The sequence below is a fragment of the Pleuronectes platessa genome, chromosome 13 (assembly GCF_947347685.1).
Source record: "Pleuronectes platessa chromosome 13, fPlePla1.1, whole genome shotgun sequence".
Lineage (NCBI taxonomy): Eukaryota > Metazoa > Chordata > Actinopteri > Pleuronectiformes > Pleuronectidae > Pleuronectes > Pleuronectes platessa.
Window position 1 is genome coordinate 11793506 of NC_070638.1, and position 20316 is coordinate 11813821.

Below are 20316 nucleotides of genomic sequence, written 5' to 3' on the forward strand. Positions count from 1 at the left end.
AGTGAAGAGATATGTAATGTGGTCAGTCACGTTGCCTTATCCACTGATTACTTTGCAGTGCACAGGATAATCCTTCAGAATGAGAATAAGCAACTGCTGCCTGCAACTGAGCCTCTACTCGAATAAACAATGCAATATAAGTGTGTTATTTTGCAAAATAGACAATATGCAATGAAGCAAACCCTTATATGTAAACCAACAATAAATTCAAGGAATGTGCACAGATTTTTTTTTTAAATATAATTTTACCTTAAGGAAACTAGATATACATTTTAAATGCACAACATCAACATTATAATCAAATAAATGTTAATGGCACATTATACTGAAGATTTTGTTTAACAGACAAACAGGCAAACACAGAGTGCATGGATAGTACCACCCACCTGGACAGGATATTTAGTGAAGATGTTGTCTTTTAACACACAATTCCAGTGCTGGCCCTGGCGGGAAAGTTGACATAAATTATTGTTCATCTGTACAAAATGAAGTTATCATCCACAAAAACATGATCCAGATGCGCAGACATCGCAGCGCGCATCCTCAGGTCGATGACCGGAGCAGGCGAGAAGAATACGGAGCAACTTTCCCCTCCGGATCTGAACATAAACCCAAACAGGAATTCACAATGTTTCTGCAGATCGCAGCGTTGTGTCTCTGTCACTCAGTGTCTGTGCACAGCTCCCACACAGGCAGTGTCGGGAGAACCCGCGCTCTCTCAATCATGATTGGTCCGCTAATCCCTTCAGAAATCAGTGGGATTAGACAAAAATGGAATACAAAAAAATGCCTGCTTTAATTTCGTCCTTGCCTCGCGAACCCGCTTCCGAGTGAAGCTCCCTGTTGCGTAAGTACAGAGCACGCGCGCGCGCCCACAAAAACAAACACACACACACCCTGCGCACAGTAATGAGCCAATGAAAAAAGAGTTCAAATAAATCTAAAAGGTCCCAATGGAAATTCGGAGTGAATGAGATGTCCCAGTTTCTTGTTATTACCGCAACATCTCACTGTTGTGGTATAAAGATCAGATGGACTGTGATGTGCTTTAGAGAATATGTACAAACACGCACACACACAAACACACGCACATGCACACGCATTTATGCATAATTTTGCAACGCAAAAACAATGCTTTTTTTGTCAATAAAGCTGATCCCTCCCTTTATCTCTCACACACAGACAAATACACGCACGCACATGGACGCGTACTCGTGAACAGTCCGCCTAATTGGGACCATACTCTGCCTGCCAGTTGTCACAGTCTCCAGATGTGATCAGACTCCGGCAGATGTTGCTGCTCAGTTTCCTTTTGTAGTTGTGCCTCCTTTTGACGACAGCAGAGGGCGCCGTCCACACACACTCAATCACACACACGGACTCGCGCGCACACGCACTTTGCCCAGCTAGCTGTAACCGGCTAGCGTCTCTGTTGTCGAGTTGACACCCTCCCCAAACCCCGGCAGCAGCCAAGCTGCACAGTCGACATGGCAAGAAAATATCGCAGCGGTTTTTTGAAAAAGGATGAAAATCTTCCAAGTCTTTTGGAATGAGTGAGTAGCGTCGTCCGTGTGGATGTGATTTTACCGGAGGAAACTAAACATTAGAGGCCGCGTGTTGGGTTTTACTTACGTTAATGACGCATAGCTAGGGTTAGTTGATGCTAGCACGGTAGTCGGCTAGCTAACGAGCTAACTGTTGCTACAGGGAGGAGTATGGGCTCTCCGCTAGCCCGTTAGCTTCCTGTGCTCAGTCCGATGTGTATTTGTGTCCGCTGCATTTCACAAAGTGACCAAACACCCCATTTATATAAGTGTTTAATAAGCGCAGCGCTGAAATGAATGTACCCGGGGGATATGCACACACTTTCCTGGCAGCTGTGTTGCTCGGTAGTTTCGGGTGCTAGCGTTACATAATTCCACCGTAGCGAGTAAAGCGGCTCCGCTTTCCAGTGTCGGTGTTTCACGTCAGGCTATGGTTTCCTCGACCAACACACGAAACTGGAGCTACTTTTCTTGGCTGTGTCGTGAATTCACAACCTCAGCTACATTAAGACTAATGAATAAGTCACCACCAAACACTAGTATTGTTTTATCAGACGACGGAGGTTCTCTAGCCAGCCTAGTGAACTAGCCACCCATAGCCTAGCCTGCTAAAAGTAAGCTAACGTTATCAACTACATGCTAGCCGAGCTCACATCTGTTAAATCGTTGATGCTCGTTCAATCAGACGATATTACGGTCACTGTTGCGTTAGCCTCAAACAGGTGAAGTATTTATAGTTTCGTGATAGCTTAATGTTAAACCAACGCCAGTTGCAAACGTTAGCTACTTATCACGTTAGCGCGGAGGTACTTGGTTGTTAGCCTCTTCAGGACCCTTTGTCCATAGTCATAGTGGATCCCAGCTCTTGCGAGTAGGCCACACATCAGTTGTTTTGATTCCTCAACGTCGCTTGTTTCATCCGTGTGTTTTTAGAAACATGTGTCGGGTCACCTCCGGCTTCTCTTTTTTAATTTACTTTGTGTTGAGACTGACCGTATATTCAAAGCCAAATAAAGTTTGGATTATGAGTGTTTTTTAAATGAAGTTAAGTATCAGCAGTTTCACGAGAAACCTCGGTGCCATCCCACTGCCCCATAGACAAAGGCAGTTCACTGCTGGGAAACTGGTTCTAAAGCTGCATTTTGACTTGCTTGCCAATCTGTTTAAACTGGTGAATGTGGATTGCACAATTTTAATTAATGCTGTCTTCTTTTTTTTCTCCACAGTATTCATCACGCAATGTGATCCAAAAACCACTATGTGTGAGGACATTTAAGAACGATTGAGTTCGGAAGAAAAAATCTTGATTCCAGTGGAATCTTCCATATATATATATACATATATATTATTATTATTATATTTTTTCCTCTGTGTAAAAGCTTAATTATATTTACACACTCACTTGCCCCATCAACATACAACCATGCCAGTGCAAGCACCACAATGGACGGAGTTCCTGCTGTGCCCGATCTGCACGCAGACATTTGAGGAGACTGTTCGTCGGCCCATCAGCTTGGGTTGTGGACACACTGTCTGCAAGATGTGCCTGAACAAGCTGCACCGTAAGGCCTGTCCCTTTGACCAGACAGCCATCAGCACAGACATCGAGCAGCTGCCTGTCAACACAGCCCTGTTGCAACTGGTTGGAGGCCAGGTAAGTCATGTGCTTCTGTGTATTAGTACACGTGTTTATGACAGATCTCAGTTGAAAACATGTCCGCAGAGCCTTTGTTGATGCAAACTCATCATTAAGGATAATAGCTTATGGGCATGTTTGTGTAATGGAATACTTTTAAGATACCATGCCTATCTTGACGATACGATGGTCTCAGTAGTCGCTTTCTATGGATTTTATTTGAGTGTTTCACATTGGCTTTTAACATGATGAGCACATAGCTTGTAGATTCCTTTTGTAACATGCACTATTGAGCAATGACATAAAATCTGTAGATTTCCTGCTTGTAGTTAATGAAGCTATATGTTTTTTAAGTCAGTGTGTCACCAACAGGGTGAGGCTCAGCTACTGGTGTTTGTTTGCTTTTAGTTTCCCGGCATTTACAACATAATAATGGATACTTAGTGCAGTTTGTCAGATAAAGTTGTGACTTGTATATTTGTGCTTATACACGTTAGTAGCTTACAATGTCCAATCAAGTTATGCTCTGATGAAGATAGGACCTGTATCGACAGTTCTCTATCACCGTTTAAAGCATTCATTCATTCATGAAAATAACCTCAATTATCATACTTAATTCAGACTTCTGTGTTCAATTATCATACTTAATTCAGACTTCAGAGCTACAGTTTCATCATAAATGATCTTGAATCTGGCACTTGTTTTTACAATACATGTCATTTAGCTGACGCTTTTATCCAAAGCAACTTACATTTTTAGAACACTCAGCATTTATGAGGGGCCATTTAGGGGTTCAGTATCTTGCCAAGGACACTTAGGCATGCAGATGGGATAGAGTGGGATTCGAACCGGCAACCTTCTTGTTGCAGAGCACCCGCTCTATCCCCTAGGCCACGCTCTCCCCATGCTGTTTTCAGCTGGTTAATTGGATTGGAATTTGCCATGCATAAAAAAATTACTTCCTGCTACAAAGTGTGAAATAATATGATGTTCATCAATTCCTTCATCTGTGCTATATGTTAAATGTTTTTTTTTTTATACATTGTTAACCAGGATAGGTGCAGTTGTTGAACAGTTGTAATTGTCCAAGCATGGACAATATTCAGAGAATGGAACATAAGCTTTCAGTATAATATGATGGTTCTTATGTCAATCAGATTTTCTAGCTCTTGAGTGTAATGTATATATGGTCCAGGGGAAATAAATATTTTTCTGCAGTATTGTCATAACAGAAAAAACACATAGTATCGAAAGTATAGAAATAGTATCTTAGGCATGTGTAAATGACAGAAGCCGGGACATAAAAAATGCTAATGGTGAATGGGAACATAAATGTTTTCGATTTTGCCCGTAGTTGTCCTAATGGTTTCCCCTGCTGGGTTCTGCTGCAGGTTCCTAAGGCTCAACCAGTTGCCTTGATTACCAGTCCAGAGGACTCGCAGCATTATGAGGAGGCCAGGCAGTGTGTGGAGGAGCTGGCCCTTTATCTCAAACCCCTCAGCAACACCAGAGGTATAACTACACAAATACAATTACTTGCCGGTTACAAACATAGTGTCTTCTTCCTTGTTGTTATGATCCACTGCTGTGTTCCATAGCAAGTCCCCAGTAGCGTTGGTGTTCAATTGGTTTCAGATGTAACAACCCTGTTGCCAGTAAACTGTTAATGAACATGGCCGTGTTCCTTTTTAAAAAAATGACATGCAAGCTAGTTTTTTTCTGTATGTTAATCACTTGCTGGAAAAAAGGAAACTAAAGCTACTAAAAAAACTTCAGTGATTTCCACTCTGACCATCATTACGAATATGATGTCACACATCTTTAAGTGTACTTTTCTTGTAAACAAGTTTTTTAACGTGACACCTCTTAAAAACAAAGACGATAAATCACTTGATTGGCTTTGTCTTTGGTCAGAGGTATACAAAATAGTATACTATATATATAATATGTTATTCTGCTGTTCATGTATTTATGACATAATATGAAGGACATTGTTTCCGTATTTATTTCCTTGGTTTTACCTGTGGTCCTATCTCTCACCAGGTGTGGGCCTGAGCAGCACAGCCCAGAGCATCTTAAGTCGACCCATGCAGAGGAAACTGGTTACTCTGGTCCACTGCCAACTGGTGGAAGAGGAGGGCCGTGTCAGAGCCATGAGAGCTGCCCGCTCTCTTGGTGAGCGAACTGTCACCGAACTCATCTTGCAGCACCAGAATCCACAGCAGCTCTCCTCCAACCTGTGGGCCGCTGTCCGTGCACGGGGATGTCAGTTTCTTGGCCCAGGTAAAATGTTTTCCGTAACCTGCCAAACTAATTGAGCCCAGACCTATTCCACATGTCGGCAGTGAACACTGGACTCTGGCTCTTTTTGACAGGCAACAGTAACTCATGATTTTTCTGTTTTTCTTCCCTCCCAGCAATGCAAGAGGAAGCTCTGAAGTTGGTTCTTCTTGCTTTAGAGGATGGTTCAGCTCTGTCCAGAAAGGTGTTAGTTCTCTTTGTAGTCCAGAGGCTTGAACCACGCTTCCCACAGGCCTCTAAAACTAGCATAGGGCATGTGGTGCAACTCCTCTACAGGGCCTCCTGCTTCAAGGTATGTCTGCTGCGGAGAACCCGAAGCAATCTCTGTTATTTTCATGAGAAATTGTGTAGGTCATGCATTGCTTCTTCACAATGGACACTGTTGCTCCAATATTAAAGTGTCTATAGATAACCACAAACCTGAAGAGTCCCCTTAAGGTGGACCACTGAGTGGAGATAACTTAACATTAAGATATTAAATAACTCTTTATTGTTGAAAGCCATATGAAACAAACTGCCGAAGGCTGTAGTGTAACATGATGTAGCAGCATCTCACAATAGTGGGACATTTTTACAACAGATGGAGATTTAGTCTCACTGAAAGTCTCCAGTCCAATCAGGTACATTTGATTGTTTTACTTAAGACAAACCATTGTCAGGACGCTTTGAGTACATCAGTAATGGCCAAATTTGGATCATACTGGTAATAACAATGCACAGCACATAATGCAGAAGTTTGAATTAAGTCTCTTGGACAAATCATTGAATCTTAATTTTAGCTGGTTAAAAGTTTCAGTTTACTTAATTTTGACATAAAAAATTCTTGGTCTTGACTGCAATTACAATATCAATATTGTACAATATAATATTGCTTTGAGGAAAAACTGTATGGTTTGCTTAAAATACCTAAAACTAACATGGACTTTTAAATTCAGAACTAAGCCTACAGCTCATTAAAAAAAACTTGTACAAAACATAAAAAAATTAAGTAGCAACTAACATCTCTGCCTATGGCTACCTAGGTGACCAAACGCGATGAAGATTCCTCCCTGATGCAGCTTAAAGAGGAGTTCCGTACTTACGAGGCTCTGCGGCGCGAGCACGACTCTCAGATTGTTCAGATTGCCATGGAAGGAGGGCTGCGCATCGCACCTGACCAGTGGTCCTCTCTATTATATGGAGATCAGTCTCACAAGTCACACATGCAATCTATTATAGATAAGGTGAGTAAGACAGGGTAAATGTGTTTGTTTTTATAGCATGTTTGCTTTCATATAACTACTTTTGATTGAAAAAATTGAGTATGTGATCAACAATTCTATATAGAAAGGGAGATTCCTACATAATATACATCAATTCTCACAGCCCTTATCCTACTAAAACACAAACTCTCCATCGCTCTTCATCTGGCGCAGCTGCAGACACCTGGATCTTTTGCTCAAAGTGTCCAGGAGCTGACGATTGCGCTGCAGAGGACTGGTGACCCAGCCAATCTCAACAGGCTGCGACCCCACCTGGAACTACTGGCCAACATCGACCCCAGTCCTGGTAAGGAACTAGTTGACTTCCGAATACTTGGTTTAAGGTGACAAAATGTTTAATTTAATGCAACTTTTTGCTGCCATGTGCAATTGTGTTCAAATTCAAATACCAGGTGGTATCTGGTAATGAGGTCAAGGGAGGTGGTTGGCATCCCTTGACATCAGTTTATTTAGGTTTATCTATTTAAATAGCGTAGTTTGAAATATTCATAGCTATATACGTCCTTATATCATAATTTCTTTCCACAGATGCCCCCCCTCCTACATGGGAGCAGCTTGACAAGGGGTTGGTAGCAGTAAAGACAGTGGTCCATGGCCTGGTGGACTTCATCCAGAACCACAGCAAGAAAGGAGCTGATCCTCAACAGGTCAGTTTTCCACTTGAACGTGAGAATAGCTGGTAAATAAATTGTTATATTTCAAAAACACTTGGTGTTCTCTGTTTCATTGATACCGTCTGTTTTTAGCCTCCTCAGCACAGCAAGTACAAGACATACATGTGTCGTGACATGAAGCAGAAAGGAGGCTGTCCCCGTGGAGCCAGCTGCACCTTTGCCCACTCTCAGGAAGAACTGGAGAAGTGAGTGACAAATATCGACATAAATCTTTATTTAAAGTTTAAATTCTGTTGAACAGTATAGTTTAAACCATTGTCCCCTTTGTCCTGCATCCGAAAACACAACAGCATCTCTAATAAACTCTACTGTCTCTTACACTTATCAGGTATCGTAAGATGAACAAACGTCTGGCCACACGCCTCCCGGGCCCAGGAGGGCTCATGTCAGATGATGGCCTCCCTCTCGATGTAGCAGTGACCCGGAAGCCTTCCCCCCTCCCCAATGGCAGCGTTGCACCCTCTTTGCCACAGCTCATCGCTCGCAGCACTGACGCAGTCCCATATGAACTATTGCGTAAACCCATCAAGATGGATGGCGGGATGTCCAGTGCGCCTGGATCCCCACCTGATCTGTGAGTTTAGTGTTCTATACTCTCCCTGCTTTCATTTAACTGGCCGCTGAACAACAGGCCACTGTTCAATATCTGTAAGCACTCGGCCTCACATTTATCAGACCTATGGAAATAACTCTATGCTGGAAAGGACACACTAACACATACTATGAAATACTTACACATACAGGAATATGCTAACAATACCAAAATATTGTTTGTTATTAGCTCAGAAAAGATAAAAACTAGAAGAATAGATTACCATGCAAGAATGAAAAATGATAACTCTTAATCACTTAATGTTAAATGATACTCAAATTCCACACCTATCATATTGCTATCTCATATCAAGAATAATTATGTAAATTATTATATAACAATGTTATGTAATGACGTTTTCATATGCATATCATTTCACACCAGCAGATTTTTATAACAATTGCCTGGTGATGGCACTGTGTTTCTTGTAACTAGTTAAATGGTTAAGGCTATTAAATAGAATTACGTTTAAGGTATTAACCAAGGCAGGGTTAAACGCATCCTGTCATTTTTTTCACAGCGTGTATTATTTTAGTTATGAGCCTAAATTCTTTATTCCCACAGCATGGACCCTGGGCCCAAACCTTGTATGCCTCTGCCACCTCATGTCATGTCCCACCAAAGGATGCCAGCAGACCACCTTTCTGGGGTGAAGCACATGCCTGTGGTACCCAGAGGTTCTCCAGTATACCCTCAGCAGCAGCTCCCTGAGATGTGCTATGACAACCGCCCACCCACTGCTTCTCAGTATGACCCTCCGCAGTACCCCACAGGTAAGGGTCAAGGAAAATAAATCATTTATATTGTGCTCCTGTAATTAGGAAAAATGAAAACTTGCTGTATTTATTTTTTTAACCCTAACCCTTACATTATCATAAAAGTCAGTGATGCTAATACTCTTCTGCTGTTTATCTCTCAGGTTACCCGTACCAGCAACCACAACAATATGTTCCTCGGGATTACATTCGTAACCCCCCTCCCCCTAGTGAGTCAGGACCCCCTTACCAGGACCCCTACCCTGGCTATGGCCCCCCAGAGCGCCCCTATCAGGGCCCTCACTCTGGCCAAAACTTCTCCTACCCTCACCCTCAACAGTATGATCGTGGACGCCATGGTCATTACCCCGGTCCACCACCTCCCCCACAGCCTTACCCATCACAGAGGGATAACCTGATCAGGATGAGTCCTGCCCCTCACGATGTTCCTCCGCCATCAGCTGGACAGGCTAATTCAATTTACCACCAGGAGCCCAATGCCCGGGATAGATACCAACAAGATGGCTATTATCCACCAGGTGCCCAGGCTCCACCCATGAGGGCTTATGTCAGGGTGAGTAGGATGAGATAGTTTGAGTTTTAAAAGTAGCATGATGAACCAAAGCAATGAAAGCAAATATATATTTTAACTGTAAACCTAAGGTAACTGTGAGCAGTTCAGCAGCAATAACTCTCGCTCTCTCAATCAGGGACCATCATATAGTGGTCAACAGCCAAGCCTGGACTATCTGCACCGACGTCGACAGGAGTTGTTATCCCAGCTGGAGGAAAGGAAGGTCATCTCCCCTCCACCGTTTGCCGCTTCTCCCGCTCTTTCTCATTCCTTCCCAAGCGACTACCCTCCTGAGGTTGGTACACAGTGTCTTTAACACTGGTTCATATCGTACACATACTAAGTGCATGTGACATTGTAGTGAATAGTCAAATGAATTGGTCAACTGTGGATGCATGTACATGTTATTGACAGCCCCTTCTCTCTGAATGTTTTGTCTGCAGTATGGTGAAGAGAACTCCAAAACCATTGGGAAATGCAGAGAGCCTGACTATGCAGGGCAGTACTCTCCCTGGTCTTGTGAAACCATTGGCTCATACATTGGCACAAAGGATGCCAAACCCAAAGATGTTATGGTTTCTGGTACCATGGAGATAATGGTGAGTTCAGATGGCTAAAGTCATAACAAAATCAGTATTTCCTGTCTAGACATACGTGGGAAAATGTTCGACTCTCGGTTACATAGTCATCCTGTTGAGAATGAGTCAGTGTTGAAATGCGTGGCAATAATGTAAAGTATCGGACTTAAGGATTGAGGTAGTAATAATTAACACAAGGTTTGAGCTTGTATTGTTGTATCAACTTAAATCAGTCAACGTCAGTGCTTTTTTTCGGCATTACTTTTTGTTTTATTGCAAAACAATGTTCGTTTAACCACAGGGAACTTGTCTATGTGCCTCTTCCTCAGATTTCCCCATATCATAAACTCTTCTCTCTTTATGAATTTGTCTTCTTGTCTTTATCAGAACGTGGAGGCTAAGGGTCTGAGGGAACCATCGCTAGAGGCTCCTCGGAGGGGTGCAGAAGTCAAGGACGATGACCCCATCATCCCATTTGGTCCTCAGCCCACTGTGTCACGTTTTGGTGCCATCTCCCGCACCACGAAGACGGGCTACCAGACCGCGGGCCCTGTGCAGGCTATGGCCTCCACTCCCCAGAACTCAAACTCTAAACAAATGACCATGTCAGGTAAGAAAGCATGTGCATAACGACCTATTAACCCTGACCAATAAACAGTCAATCTGTCTGCATCAGAAGGAATGCAATACCTGTATAATATATCTGTAATTTATCTAAGTCGGGTATTTATGCTTCTGTGACATTGGTAAACAGTGTTGCAGCCAAATCTAACACAATTAAAGAAATTAGTGAACTATCTTCAGACGTAAAAAAAGACAATGTAAAAAAAGAAAGCAGAAAAAAATGTAGATGACTCCATAGTGCTTGTGTGGTGTTATACGAGTGTCCTAAAGCTTCGACATTCAAATTCGATTCATATCGAGGTCATTTACACCAGGTTTTAAGCCTAAATGTCCGCTATTATCTTCCGACTAGCAACATTCAGGGACCGTCGGAAATGCTAACGTCCACTAGCATAGCCACTTCTGTTGTACTTATATCAAACTGGATATCTTTGAATAGTAACCAATTCTGTAATAACTGTTAGCCAATAACTTAAGTTTGTCCTGAAAACCTTTCTGACAACCAGTTTTACCCCCTCGCAAACAGCAGAATACTCGTATGGAAGCCATGCAGGATGGGGTGGAGCTTCTTACCCCTCCCACCAGACTGCCTCCTCCTCTCAGGGACACTTCAGTGAGCGGTGAGGCCTAAATTCGTTTTGTCTTTTCTCATCTTTTTAGTAGTAGTATTTGATTATTTATGTGGTTTTTGTGGTCTCAGATGGTCTAAGATTATATGTATGTTCCCCTCACAGCATGCCAATGGCAGCCGCAGACAGAGAGCAGTTACAAATCGAGCTGCAGCAGGTCAACCAGCAGATCAACCAAAAGACCCAGATGCACAACATGGAGGTGTGTATGCTCTCTAACTAACAGAACCTGCAAAGGTGTGCGAAATAAAGAACTCTGTCCCTTTATGATGTTGACATTTTATAATTAATTTACCTATTTCATTCAATTCCTGTGCAGTTAGGCAGTTTTGTCTGATCATTGCAACGTAACATCTTAAAAAATAACATCTTAAAACTTGGTAACATGCATCACAATTTGTTACGGGGCTGATAAATAGGATACATTTTACACTTCCTTTTTTTTTATATACCTAAATTCATTTAAATAAGACTTCCAGAGGAAATGACTTGATATTGATTGATTTGTAGACATGTTATTATTTAACATTGATAATTGTGGCCAAGAATAAATGCATTTAGTGTCATGCAGCTAAGTCAATATAAAATGTGTTTACTGACTCACTGATTACTTAATACTAAAATATATATATTCTTTATTTCTTCTACTGCGAGAAGTTTTTTGATTGCATACTCATTCATTTAATTTCCCTGTCATAGGCTGCCAGTAACTCTTTATTGCTGCAGAGGGAGGCCAGTGCATTGGCAGGTCAGTCTGTACAGCCCTGCCAGAGCCAGTCTGCAGCGGCAGCGCAGCAGCAACAGGCCAAGTGGCCAGCAGGGGGAGCAGCTGGAACAGCTATCTCCAGTGAACAGCTAAGCATGGAGCTCCACCAAGTGGAGAGAGAGATCGGCAAAAGGACCCGAGAGATGGCTATGGTAAGGAGAGGGGGAACCGTACAGTCCAAACATGCATGCAGAGTGAAGTTGTTCTAAGGGGAAATGGATGTTCTGTAATGTCTTATATCTTAATCTTCAGGCAGTATACAATATACAAATAAATTATTAAATCACCATGTAGATACTTTAAAAAAGTGCATATACTTGCTACAATAATTGCAACTAAGCATGTTTTGTGTATTTCCAAATCAGGAAAACCAGGTGGCCCATGATGTTCAGCAGTACAAGATGAAACCTACAGAGAATGGACAACCAGAGCACAAGACTCTGGAAGAAATGTCCCTGGCTCTTGGGTGAGTGTGCACACACTTGAAAATAAATATGTTTATAGTTCCTTAATATACGTGTATTCCATGAATTAGCCTAGCGTCGTTCCACTTTTCACTGTGGTCCTTTGTCCCCCTCTCAGCGAGGTGTCGAACGGCTCAAGCAGTCTGCAAGAAAGTGCAGTAGGCGGCTCCATGCTTTCACTGACCAACAAGACGTCGGGTCTGAGCCTGTGCTCGGACCCAGGTTCCACAGGTTCAGAGATGCAGAAGAATGGCGTCGTCCATTCCTGTTCTTAGACAGTACACATGCACACACACACATGCACACACTCAAAATGCTCGATTGAAAAGCATGCACAGGCACACATACACCCATTCTATTTAGAAGATGAGCAGTATCTGCCGTGATATGAATTTTCTTTCTTTTTGTTCTGTGAATGAGCTTTTTTTTAATGACTTTCCTTGCCTGGAAACCAGGGCATATGATAACATTTCTCGTGTGTTTGTTTTTTCTTTTTTTTGTACTGGGATTTTAGATTAACAAGGCTCGCAATAGATAAACCTGAAAGGGAAAATGGTGGTGATGTTGACAATATTATCGTAACTTCAGACCTATTTCAACACAACAATGTTGTCAAGTTTTTGATGGATCGTCCCCACATTAAGATTTTTGTTTTGTTGTCCCAGCAAACGTGTAAATAAACGGTTAGACTCAGAGGAGAAAATCAACAAGCACCATCACATACCATGATCTATGAGGAACTTCTCTTCTCACAGTCTCATGATGTGTGAAGGTTTTGTAAAAAAACAGCAGATGTATGTCGCCTGGTGCTCACCCCCAGAATCGTAAAAAAAACGTGGTGGCTCTGATCCGGATGCTCTGAGGAGGGGAAGCAGTATGACGTTCAACCAGTATTCACCGTAAATGGAGATGCAAGGTGTTTCTAATTCTCACCTTTGGCCACAGAAGTATATATATTTTTTTTTATTAGTGCATCTATCAACACATCATACGTCTGTTTCATACTTGAAGGCAGTATATTCTATATTTAATCAAAGCATTCTGTTTTAAAGATTGCAACAAGTCCTTTTTGATAACAAGCTTTCCACAAGTTTTCTATGATGGAAATCAACCAGTGCTTCTTTTGGTTACAGTCTGACTTGATGTGTTAGTTACAACACCTTTCTCCTGTTGCTCCGACGGACTGCATTCAGTCTTGGCTGTTTGTGTTATGTAATATTTCACAGCATGCTCAGATAAGTTTTTGTCTTTATTTGAGGAGAAGGGGTGGAGTAAGTCTTTCTGCTTCAGGAGTCAGGTGAATGAGTGTAATCTTGACTTTATAACGTCAGGGGTAAATAAATTACGATTTTTCTTTTCCCTCCTCAGAGCATCTCATCTAGCCACACAAAAGGCCTCCCCATTGGGATTATCTTGTCATTTGTTCTCCTAACTTCTATGAAGTTGCCTTCCCTTTTGTCTTTTGTTGAGTTTTGTTATATTTTTTCATGCTTTGCGTTGTTATGATTTTGGTGGGTGAAGCTTTAACTAGTGAAGGCAACAATAGCTCAACTGGCTGAACGTCCCTCTCTGTCCTGAATGATCAATTATACTGTTAAAATATACTGTTGTAGTGTTTTTAGCTGCACAGTATACATATAATTATGTTTACAGCTGAGGATACTAGATAATGGTCGTTGGTTACTGAGGGGTAAACAAAATGAACCTAAGATTTAATTATTGATATTTTATTAAATATATTTAAGCATCTTTATTGGCTAGCACAATAATCACGCTCACATAAACACTTTTGTCTCTTCAAAATTTGCTGTCAACGTCACCACCATTCAGAAGATTATTCCTCTTTCCACATCATGCAAATTGTTTACCGCTGATGCTCAACACGGAGCTCTCTGCCTTCTGTAAACAATGAGCATGACTGATTTTTACAGCTCTGATGAGAGCAAAAGAGCCTTTGTGCTTGAACGGTTGTAAGGATGGAGGAGATGCTCTGGGTCAAGTAGTTCTATTTTTAACGTTGGGCCTCCGATGCGGCCGGACGAGGGGTACAGAGAAACTGACAAATTCCTGATCAGTCATCAATTCAATAAAGACACAAATCCCTTTGTGCCCGTCGTCCTCATCTGGTTTTCTTGAGGAGCATCTCTTCCAGTAGCGCATTGATAGCAGCTGTCTGTTTTTGTTTTAGATTACCAACCACACTTCAAGCCTCTGGTTTTTCTTGCTACATTTATTGTTTAGGTACACAGCTCACTTATACATATGAGTATGTATACGTACATTAATATACTAAAGCACTATTAACGTGCCACCTCTTATTCTACTCGCTCAGCATTTATATTAAATGATCTCTACTTAGAATCAGCAAAAAGTTTTTTTTTTGTTTTATTTGATTTATTTTCTGTCCACTGGCTGCCAACACAGACTTTATCCTTTCCCAGACGAAGGACTTCTGTGCGCATTGATGTTTTCACTTAATCGTTTGTGTTCAAACAAAGATGTTCTTTATAGACTATGCTTCCAAAGAAGACAAAAATTCTGTAACTTTGGAAAATTTATGGAGAAGTTTTGTGTGTGCTAGATTGTATTGTAGAAAATGTACCCTGACTTACGTTTTTTCCACCCTTCAAAGTGTGCTGTACTGGGTGATAGTGTTGAGGTATTAAAAAGTGTTGGGGTTCATTTTCCCACACCCCCCTCCTCCCAACCCCTCAAGGATATTCAGGAAGTCTCATGAAAGGTTGGCCTTAAATCCTCTTGTAATGCTCCCCTATCTTTTTTGCTTCAGGAGCATGAGATGACTTCAAAATTTACACTGAATTGGCATTATTCAGAGTCACGTAAATGGACTCTAGCCGCTCCCCCCTTTTTGTAGACATTAACAAAACGCCATCAATGCAAATATTGCAAATCTCTAAAGGTTTGAAAAAAAAGTGTTAATTATGTTAATTTTTTAAGGAAATGCTGTCGACCAAGCAGGGTTTGTAGTTTTCTCTTTTTTCTTCCTGTAATAGTTGAGTGAATTTACCTACCTGCAAGTCTTACAGTCTTGAATGCATCATCTGCCCAGAGGTGTAGTCAAATGCGTGGGAGATACAGGAGTGTCTGAGCGACAGTTACACAATCGTTTTTTTTTCCCTTCCTGACAGCTTTTCTCACAAAATCGGCAGCCGAGCTTAACTCAGCTGTCATAAACTTAATATAATGACTCGTTAAAGGAGAGAAATGGGGGTTAGCAATGAATTGGCAACATTTATTGGTGTTAATTCAATATGTTGTTTCTCAATCGCTCTTACAGTACAAGTCAACCAAAACTATCACATTGTCGACTCTACCTGATGGGTTAGTGCAGGTCTGTGAGAGCCTGAGACACCTTTAGCTTTGCAGAACTGACATATTTTGACTTATGGGGTGGTTTCGTTTATATTAGGTAGAAGAAGAAAAAAAGGTTTAATTTCAACCTGCTGTGTTTTTGTCTGTGAGGGGAACTGCTCCCACTCGCCCCCAAATTTACACCACCAGTTAATCCCTCCACTCCCACCTTTGACCATTGAACTCTGTTACTGCTGTTTGAGGCTCACATTTTATTCCCTGACTTTCTGGGGGGAAATTCGCAAATGGCTTTTTTATATGATTACTCCCGTGTAAAATATCTCTTAAATTAAGGTACAGGTTAGATTTCAGCAAGAAAAAATAAGTTTTTATATGTATATTATACTCCATTAAGGAATGTCTAGAATTATCTTCCTCCAATGTGGATGTAGCCATTATTACGCCATTTTATGACTTTGTAAGAGAATTCACTGTGTGAAAATTGGTTTGCATTTTTGTATAATACAATCTGCTTTTTTTGTTTGATACAAGAGGGAGGTCAAACTGGAAGTTTGAAGAGAAAAAAAATGAACCTGTGAAATTGAGAAAACAAGTGTAACTTATGTACAACAGTGATTCTAAGCTGAGGGGGAAAGATTAAATGATATTGCTAACTCTGAGTGTTTGTGTCCTGGTTTTATTTTGACAGTTCCAGTTAAAAAGCAACTTTGCTCAAGCTGAGAAACTTTCTGATCCTCAGTGGATGAGTTCACAAAAGTTACTCAGTCACTTAACTCTCTTTCAATGATTCACATCAAGAACTTTGTCAGTTTCTTCTTGACCTCACAAACTGGTTGACTCAATGTCTGCTTACTTTTTTGTCAGAATTTGACAACTTTAAGGAAGAGCAACCAAACATTTTCACTCTTTGTGCAAAGCCAAGCTAACCAACGGCTGCTATTCGCTTTGTATTCATCATACAGATAAGAGTGAGTGGTAAATGTTCCCATCCAACTCAAAGTCAATACGCATAAATGGAGACATAACAACTGATACTCAGTATTACCTATGTAATTATGAATTGCTTAGCATCAGTGTTGCCCAGAAACATTCACATATTATTTGGGTCAGAATTATTATTTTCTTATTTGATAAAAGTGAAAAAATACATACTACACTATATAAATATACAATCTTCTTTGATTTGAGCTGCCAAAACAACATGGTGTCCCGATGTAACGTTTTGATTCATTCAATTATTTTATTAAATTTGAATTCAGTAATTGTCAATTGTGACAGAGAGAAGCTTATAACTCCCAAATGTGCCTTGTGTTACTCCACATCTCCTGGATCCCATGACACATGTCTCCCATCATGCATCTTGTTTATAACCAACATGTCTTCCTCATCCAGCTGGAAATCAAGCACCTAAAACAGTGTGAAGAGCAGGATAAAAAGGGAGAGATGGTGTTAAAATAATAAAAAACATTAGAACGTTATTCCAAGTTTTTCAATGTTTTAACAACTCACCTGAAAGTTTTCAGCCACATGTTCCTTTTTGGTTGACTTTGGTATAGTAATGGCTCCATTCTATGAAGAATACATATATATATTTATTAAGATTAAGATTAAGATGCATTTATTAGTCCCAAACACATGCACAGACATGCACAGGCACACTCATGCAGGTAGGGAAATTTAACCTCTGCTTTTGACCCATCTGGTGCAGGACACACAGAGCAGTGAGCGACCATGTACGGCGCCCGGGGAGCAGATGTTGGGGGAGTAAGGTGCCTTGCTCTGGGGCACTAGACAGGGTAGGGAGAATCCTCTTGGATTTTTGGACAGATCATCCAGGTTCGTCTTTTTGTTCTTTCTCCGTGGAGTCGAACCAGAGACGAACCAGAGACCTTTTCTGCCCATAGTCCAAGTTTCTGCCACTAGTCCACCGCCTCTATATATATAAATAAATATATATATATACACATGTAAACCTTGATATTAGTGGCACAGTTTTCTTTTTCTAATACAGTTCTAAAGGTTTATCATTCCTATTACCTGAACACTCCAGCGGATGCAGATCTGAGCAGGTGTGCGTCTGTACTTTTGTGCCACCTGGATAATGGTAGGACTGCTCAGGACTTGACCCTTAGCCAGTGGGCAGTAGCCCTGAAATGCGATGCCCTCATGACGACAGTACTCGATCAGCTCATTGGGCTGCTGGAACGGATGATACTCCACCTAATGGCGTGTCAATCGTGTTTATAATAATATCAGGTATGTTTGAGACATATATCTCCTCCCGGTTCAGAGCTTTTCTTGCACTGAACTTTGTGGAAAACTTACTTGGTTAAGATGTGGCACGATAGCGCAGTCCTCCTTTAATTGGTCCAAATGGTGAATCATAAAGTTACTCACCCCGATAGAGCGACACAATCCTGCAGGGGCAGAGAGAAATAGAGGTGTGTCACTCTGACCTTGTAATTTCGTAGATTAATATTACCGTTGAATCTCAAGAAAATACCAATAGACATTTGAACCAACCCTAGTAAATAAATGAACTACTGCAAATTCTACTTTGTACATGGCCCTGCCTCTTGTGGGCTTCACTATTGATTAAGCCCTTTCAGGTTTCGCCTTCGCATCACATGCTTTACCTTCTTCATAAAGCTCTTCCAAAGCTCTCCATGCCTCAGCTCTTAGTTCTCTGTTCGAGCGACCAGGCTGCATCGAACCTGGCCAGTGCAACATGTAGAGGTCTGAAATAAATCAAATGATTTCATCGGATTTCGACAACAAATAGAAGGTGATGGATTGTAAGGGTTGTGGAGGATGAATTCCTTTAATCCATACCAAGATACTCTACCCCCATCTGAGAGCAGGATTTGTGAAAGGCCGTCTTGGCAGTTTCATATCCATAGTCCAATGGCCAGAGTTTGTTGGTGAGCCACAGATAACTTCGGGGCACCCCACTATCTCGGATGGCCTCGGCCAGCTGCACCTCAAAGCCATTGTACTTCGATGTGTCAACGAGGCGTACGCCACAATCACGCAGCGCAAACAGAACAGCATCTTGAGAGAAACCTCCAACTTGAGATGTGCCTTTGATCCAGGAAAAAGACAAAATGTGTTTGTTTTTTTTAACACCCATTGTTGGAGTATGTGGCACAATCCAAAGAAATGTCACTGGAACATGCACCCGGTTAAATCAAAAATACAGATGATTCCACCAAAACTGTTCAGTTCAGATCAATTCTAAAGGAAATATTAGGCAGCGGAAACTCTGATTGTTTTAATTATAAAGTAAAAGTAATACAACTTTTTCTCATGTCCCTTCAGACCACTTCTCAAATCCAATGCTTAGACTTTTGGGGTTTTTAGATGTATCAGTGCTTCCTTCTTCAATGGGAAATACCGTAAATCCTCTAATAGTGGCCTGTATTCCATTAGCGGCCGGGTCTCTAACATTGGCCGGGCTCGCTATCGGCGGAGGTAAATAAAAGCCGGTCTCTAATAGTGGCCGGGGCTATTAGCTAGCGCTATAGCCGCATAGCGCTAGCGTCAAAGCTTGTTGAATCCTCTGCCTTGCAAACAAACATGTCATTCAATCCGTTCAGAATGTACTAGAGTAGACTACGACATTATCAGCTCTGCAGGATGCGTTACAACAAAATGTGTCCTAATGGAAACAAATGCAGCAGAGGTGTGTGTATATGGTACCTGTAGCCTACTTTTTCAATAAATGAACCTAGTATTTTATAGGTTCAAATAGACACAAAATCTCGTTTTTATTAATTCTACTGGTAGTCTATTTTGCTCAAATAGAAATAGAGGCCTGCCTCTAATTCTGGCCTCCTTCCAATAAAGGCCTGGGTCGCGATGCACTTGAGTCAAATAAAGGCCCGGGCCTATATTAGAGGATATACGGTATGTAAATCCAAGAAATAAAACCATGTAGTATACGTGTCATGCTACACCCACTTTTCTTTTTGAACATTCTATGTCAACAAATCGAATGTTTTGAAAATACTAAACTGATTCTTACCGACTCCAAGTATTGGCATTCGGACCCCATTAGAGAGTTTGACCGCGGGACCAGTCCAACCTTCTGCAAAAGACATGTCTTCTTCAACTGAGGAGATATAATTAAACTGACAGAATAACCAAAAAATTCAGAACCTGCAGAACCAGCTCTGCTCAGGGATTGCTTGTTGTACCTGGCACAGGAATTTCCTGTTTGGACATGTCTTCCAGTGAACTAAATATCTTAAACCGCAAGCAATCCACTCCTCCAAACCTGCTTGCCTGCTAGCTCTGTGTCACTCTTTGTCTCACCTCACGCAAATCCTCTGGTACAGACTGTGGGGTTTAGGATTTTGGAAACTGAAGCTTGGTGACCTCTGTGAACACAAAGACGTCTACTCGATGGGGAACTGTTTATTTAGTAATTACTTTTTTAGTTTTACAAAAATGATCAGAGACTCAAGTACAGAATTACCATTGACTGCCATTTATAGCTACAATTTCTACACAGCGATTGCCCTCTGCAGCGCTTTCCAACAAGAGGTAGTTAAGATAAATTAGTTTCACAAGCAAACTATGACA

The 20316-nt window shown here is 41.4% G+C and overlaps 2 protein-coding genes across 3 annotated transcripts; one reads left to right on the forward strand and one right to left on the reverse strand.

Moving 5' to 3' along the window:
* Positions 1-1385: 1385 nt before the first annotated feature.
* On the forward strand, positions 1386-16391 carry rc3h1b (ring finger and CCCH-type domains 1b). 2 transcript variants are annotated; one of them, XM_053437755.1, is made up of 20 exons: positions 1386-1553; positions 2771-3198; positions 4572-4692; positions 5224-5463; positions 5598-5773; positions 6504-6704; positions 6897-7029; positions 7272-7390; positions 7490-7602; positions 7746-7991; positions 8574-8782; positions 8929-9338; positions 9475-9633; positions 9782-9937; positions 10304-10526; positions 11067-11160; positions 11275-11371; positions 11869-12087; positions 12301-12401; positions 12518-16391. In XM_053437755.1, the coding sequence occupies exons 2-20, from the start codon at positions 2968-2970 to the stop codon at positions 12672-12674; spliced, it is 3405 nt and encodes a 1134-aa protein (XP_053293730.1). In that variant the 5' UTR covers positions 1386-1553; positions 2771-2967; the 3' UTR covers positions 12675-16391. The 2 variants fall into 2 exon arrangements, with proteins under 2 accessions (XP_053293730.1, XP_053293731.1); XM_053437756.1 differs by having other exon boundaries at positions 11070-11160.
* LOC128454376 (uncharacterized oxidoreductase ZK1290.5) lies at positions 12908-19977 on the reverse strand. Its single transcript, XM_053437763.1, has 7 exons — positions 19757-19977; positions 18565-18813; positions 18369-18470; positions 18058-18149; positions 17770-17952; positions 17242-17301; positions 12908-17139 (listed from the first exon to the last, which is right to left on the reverse strand). The coding sequence occupies exons 1-7, from the start codon at positions 19830-19832 to the stop codon at positions 17044-17046; spliced, it is 858 nt and encodes a 285-aa protein (XP_053293738.1). The 5' UTR covers positions 19833-19977; the 3' UTR covers positions 12908-17043.
* Between the last annotated feature and the right edge of the window lie 339 nt (positions 19978-20316).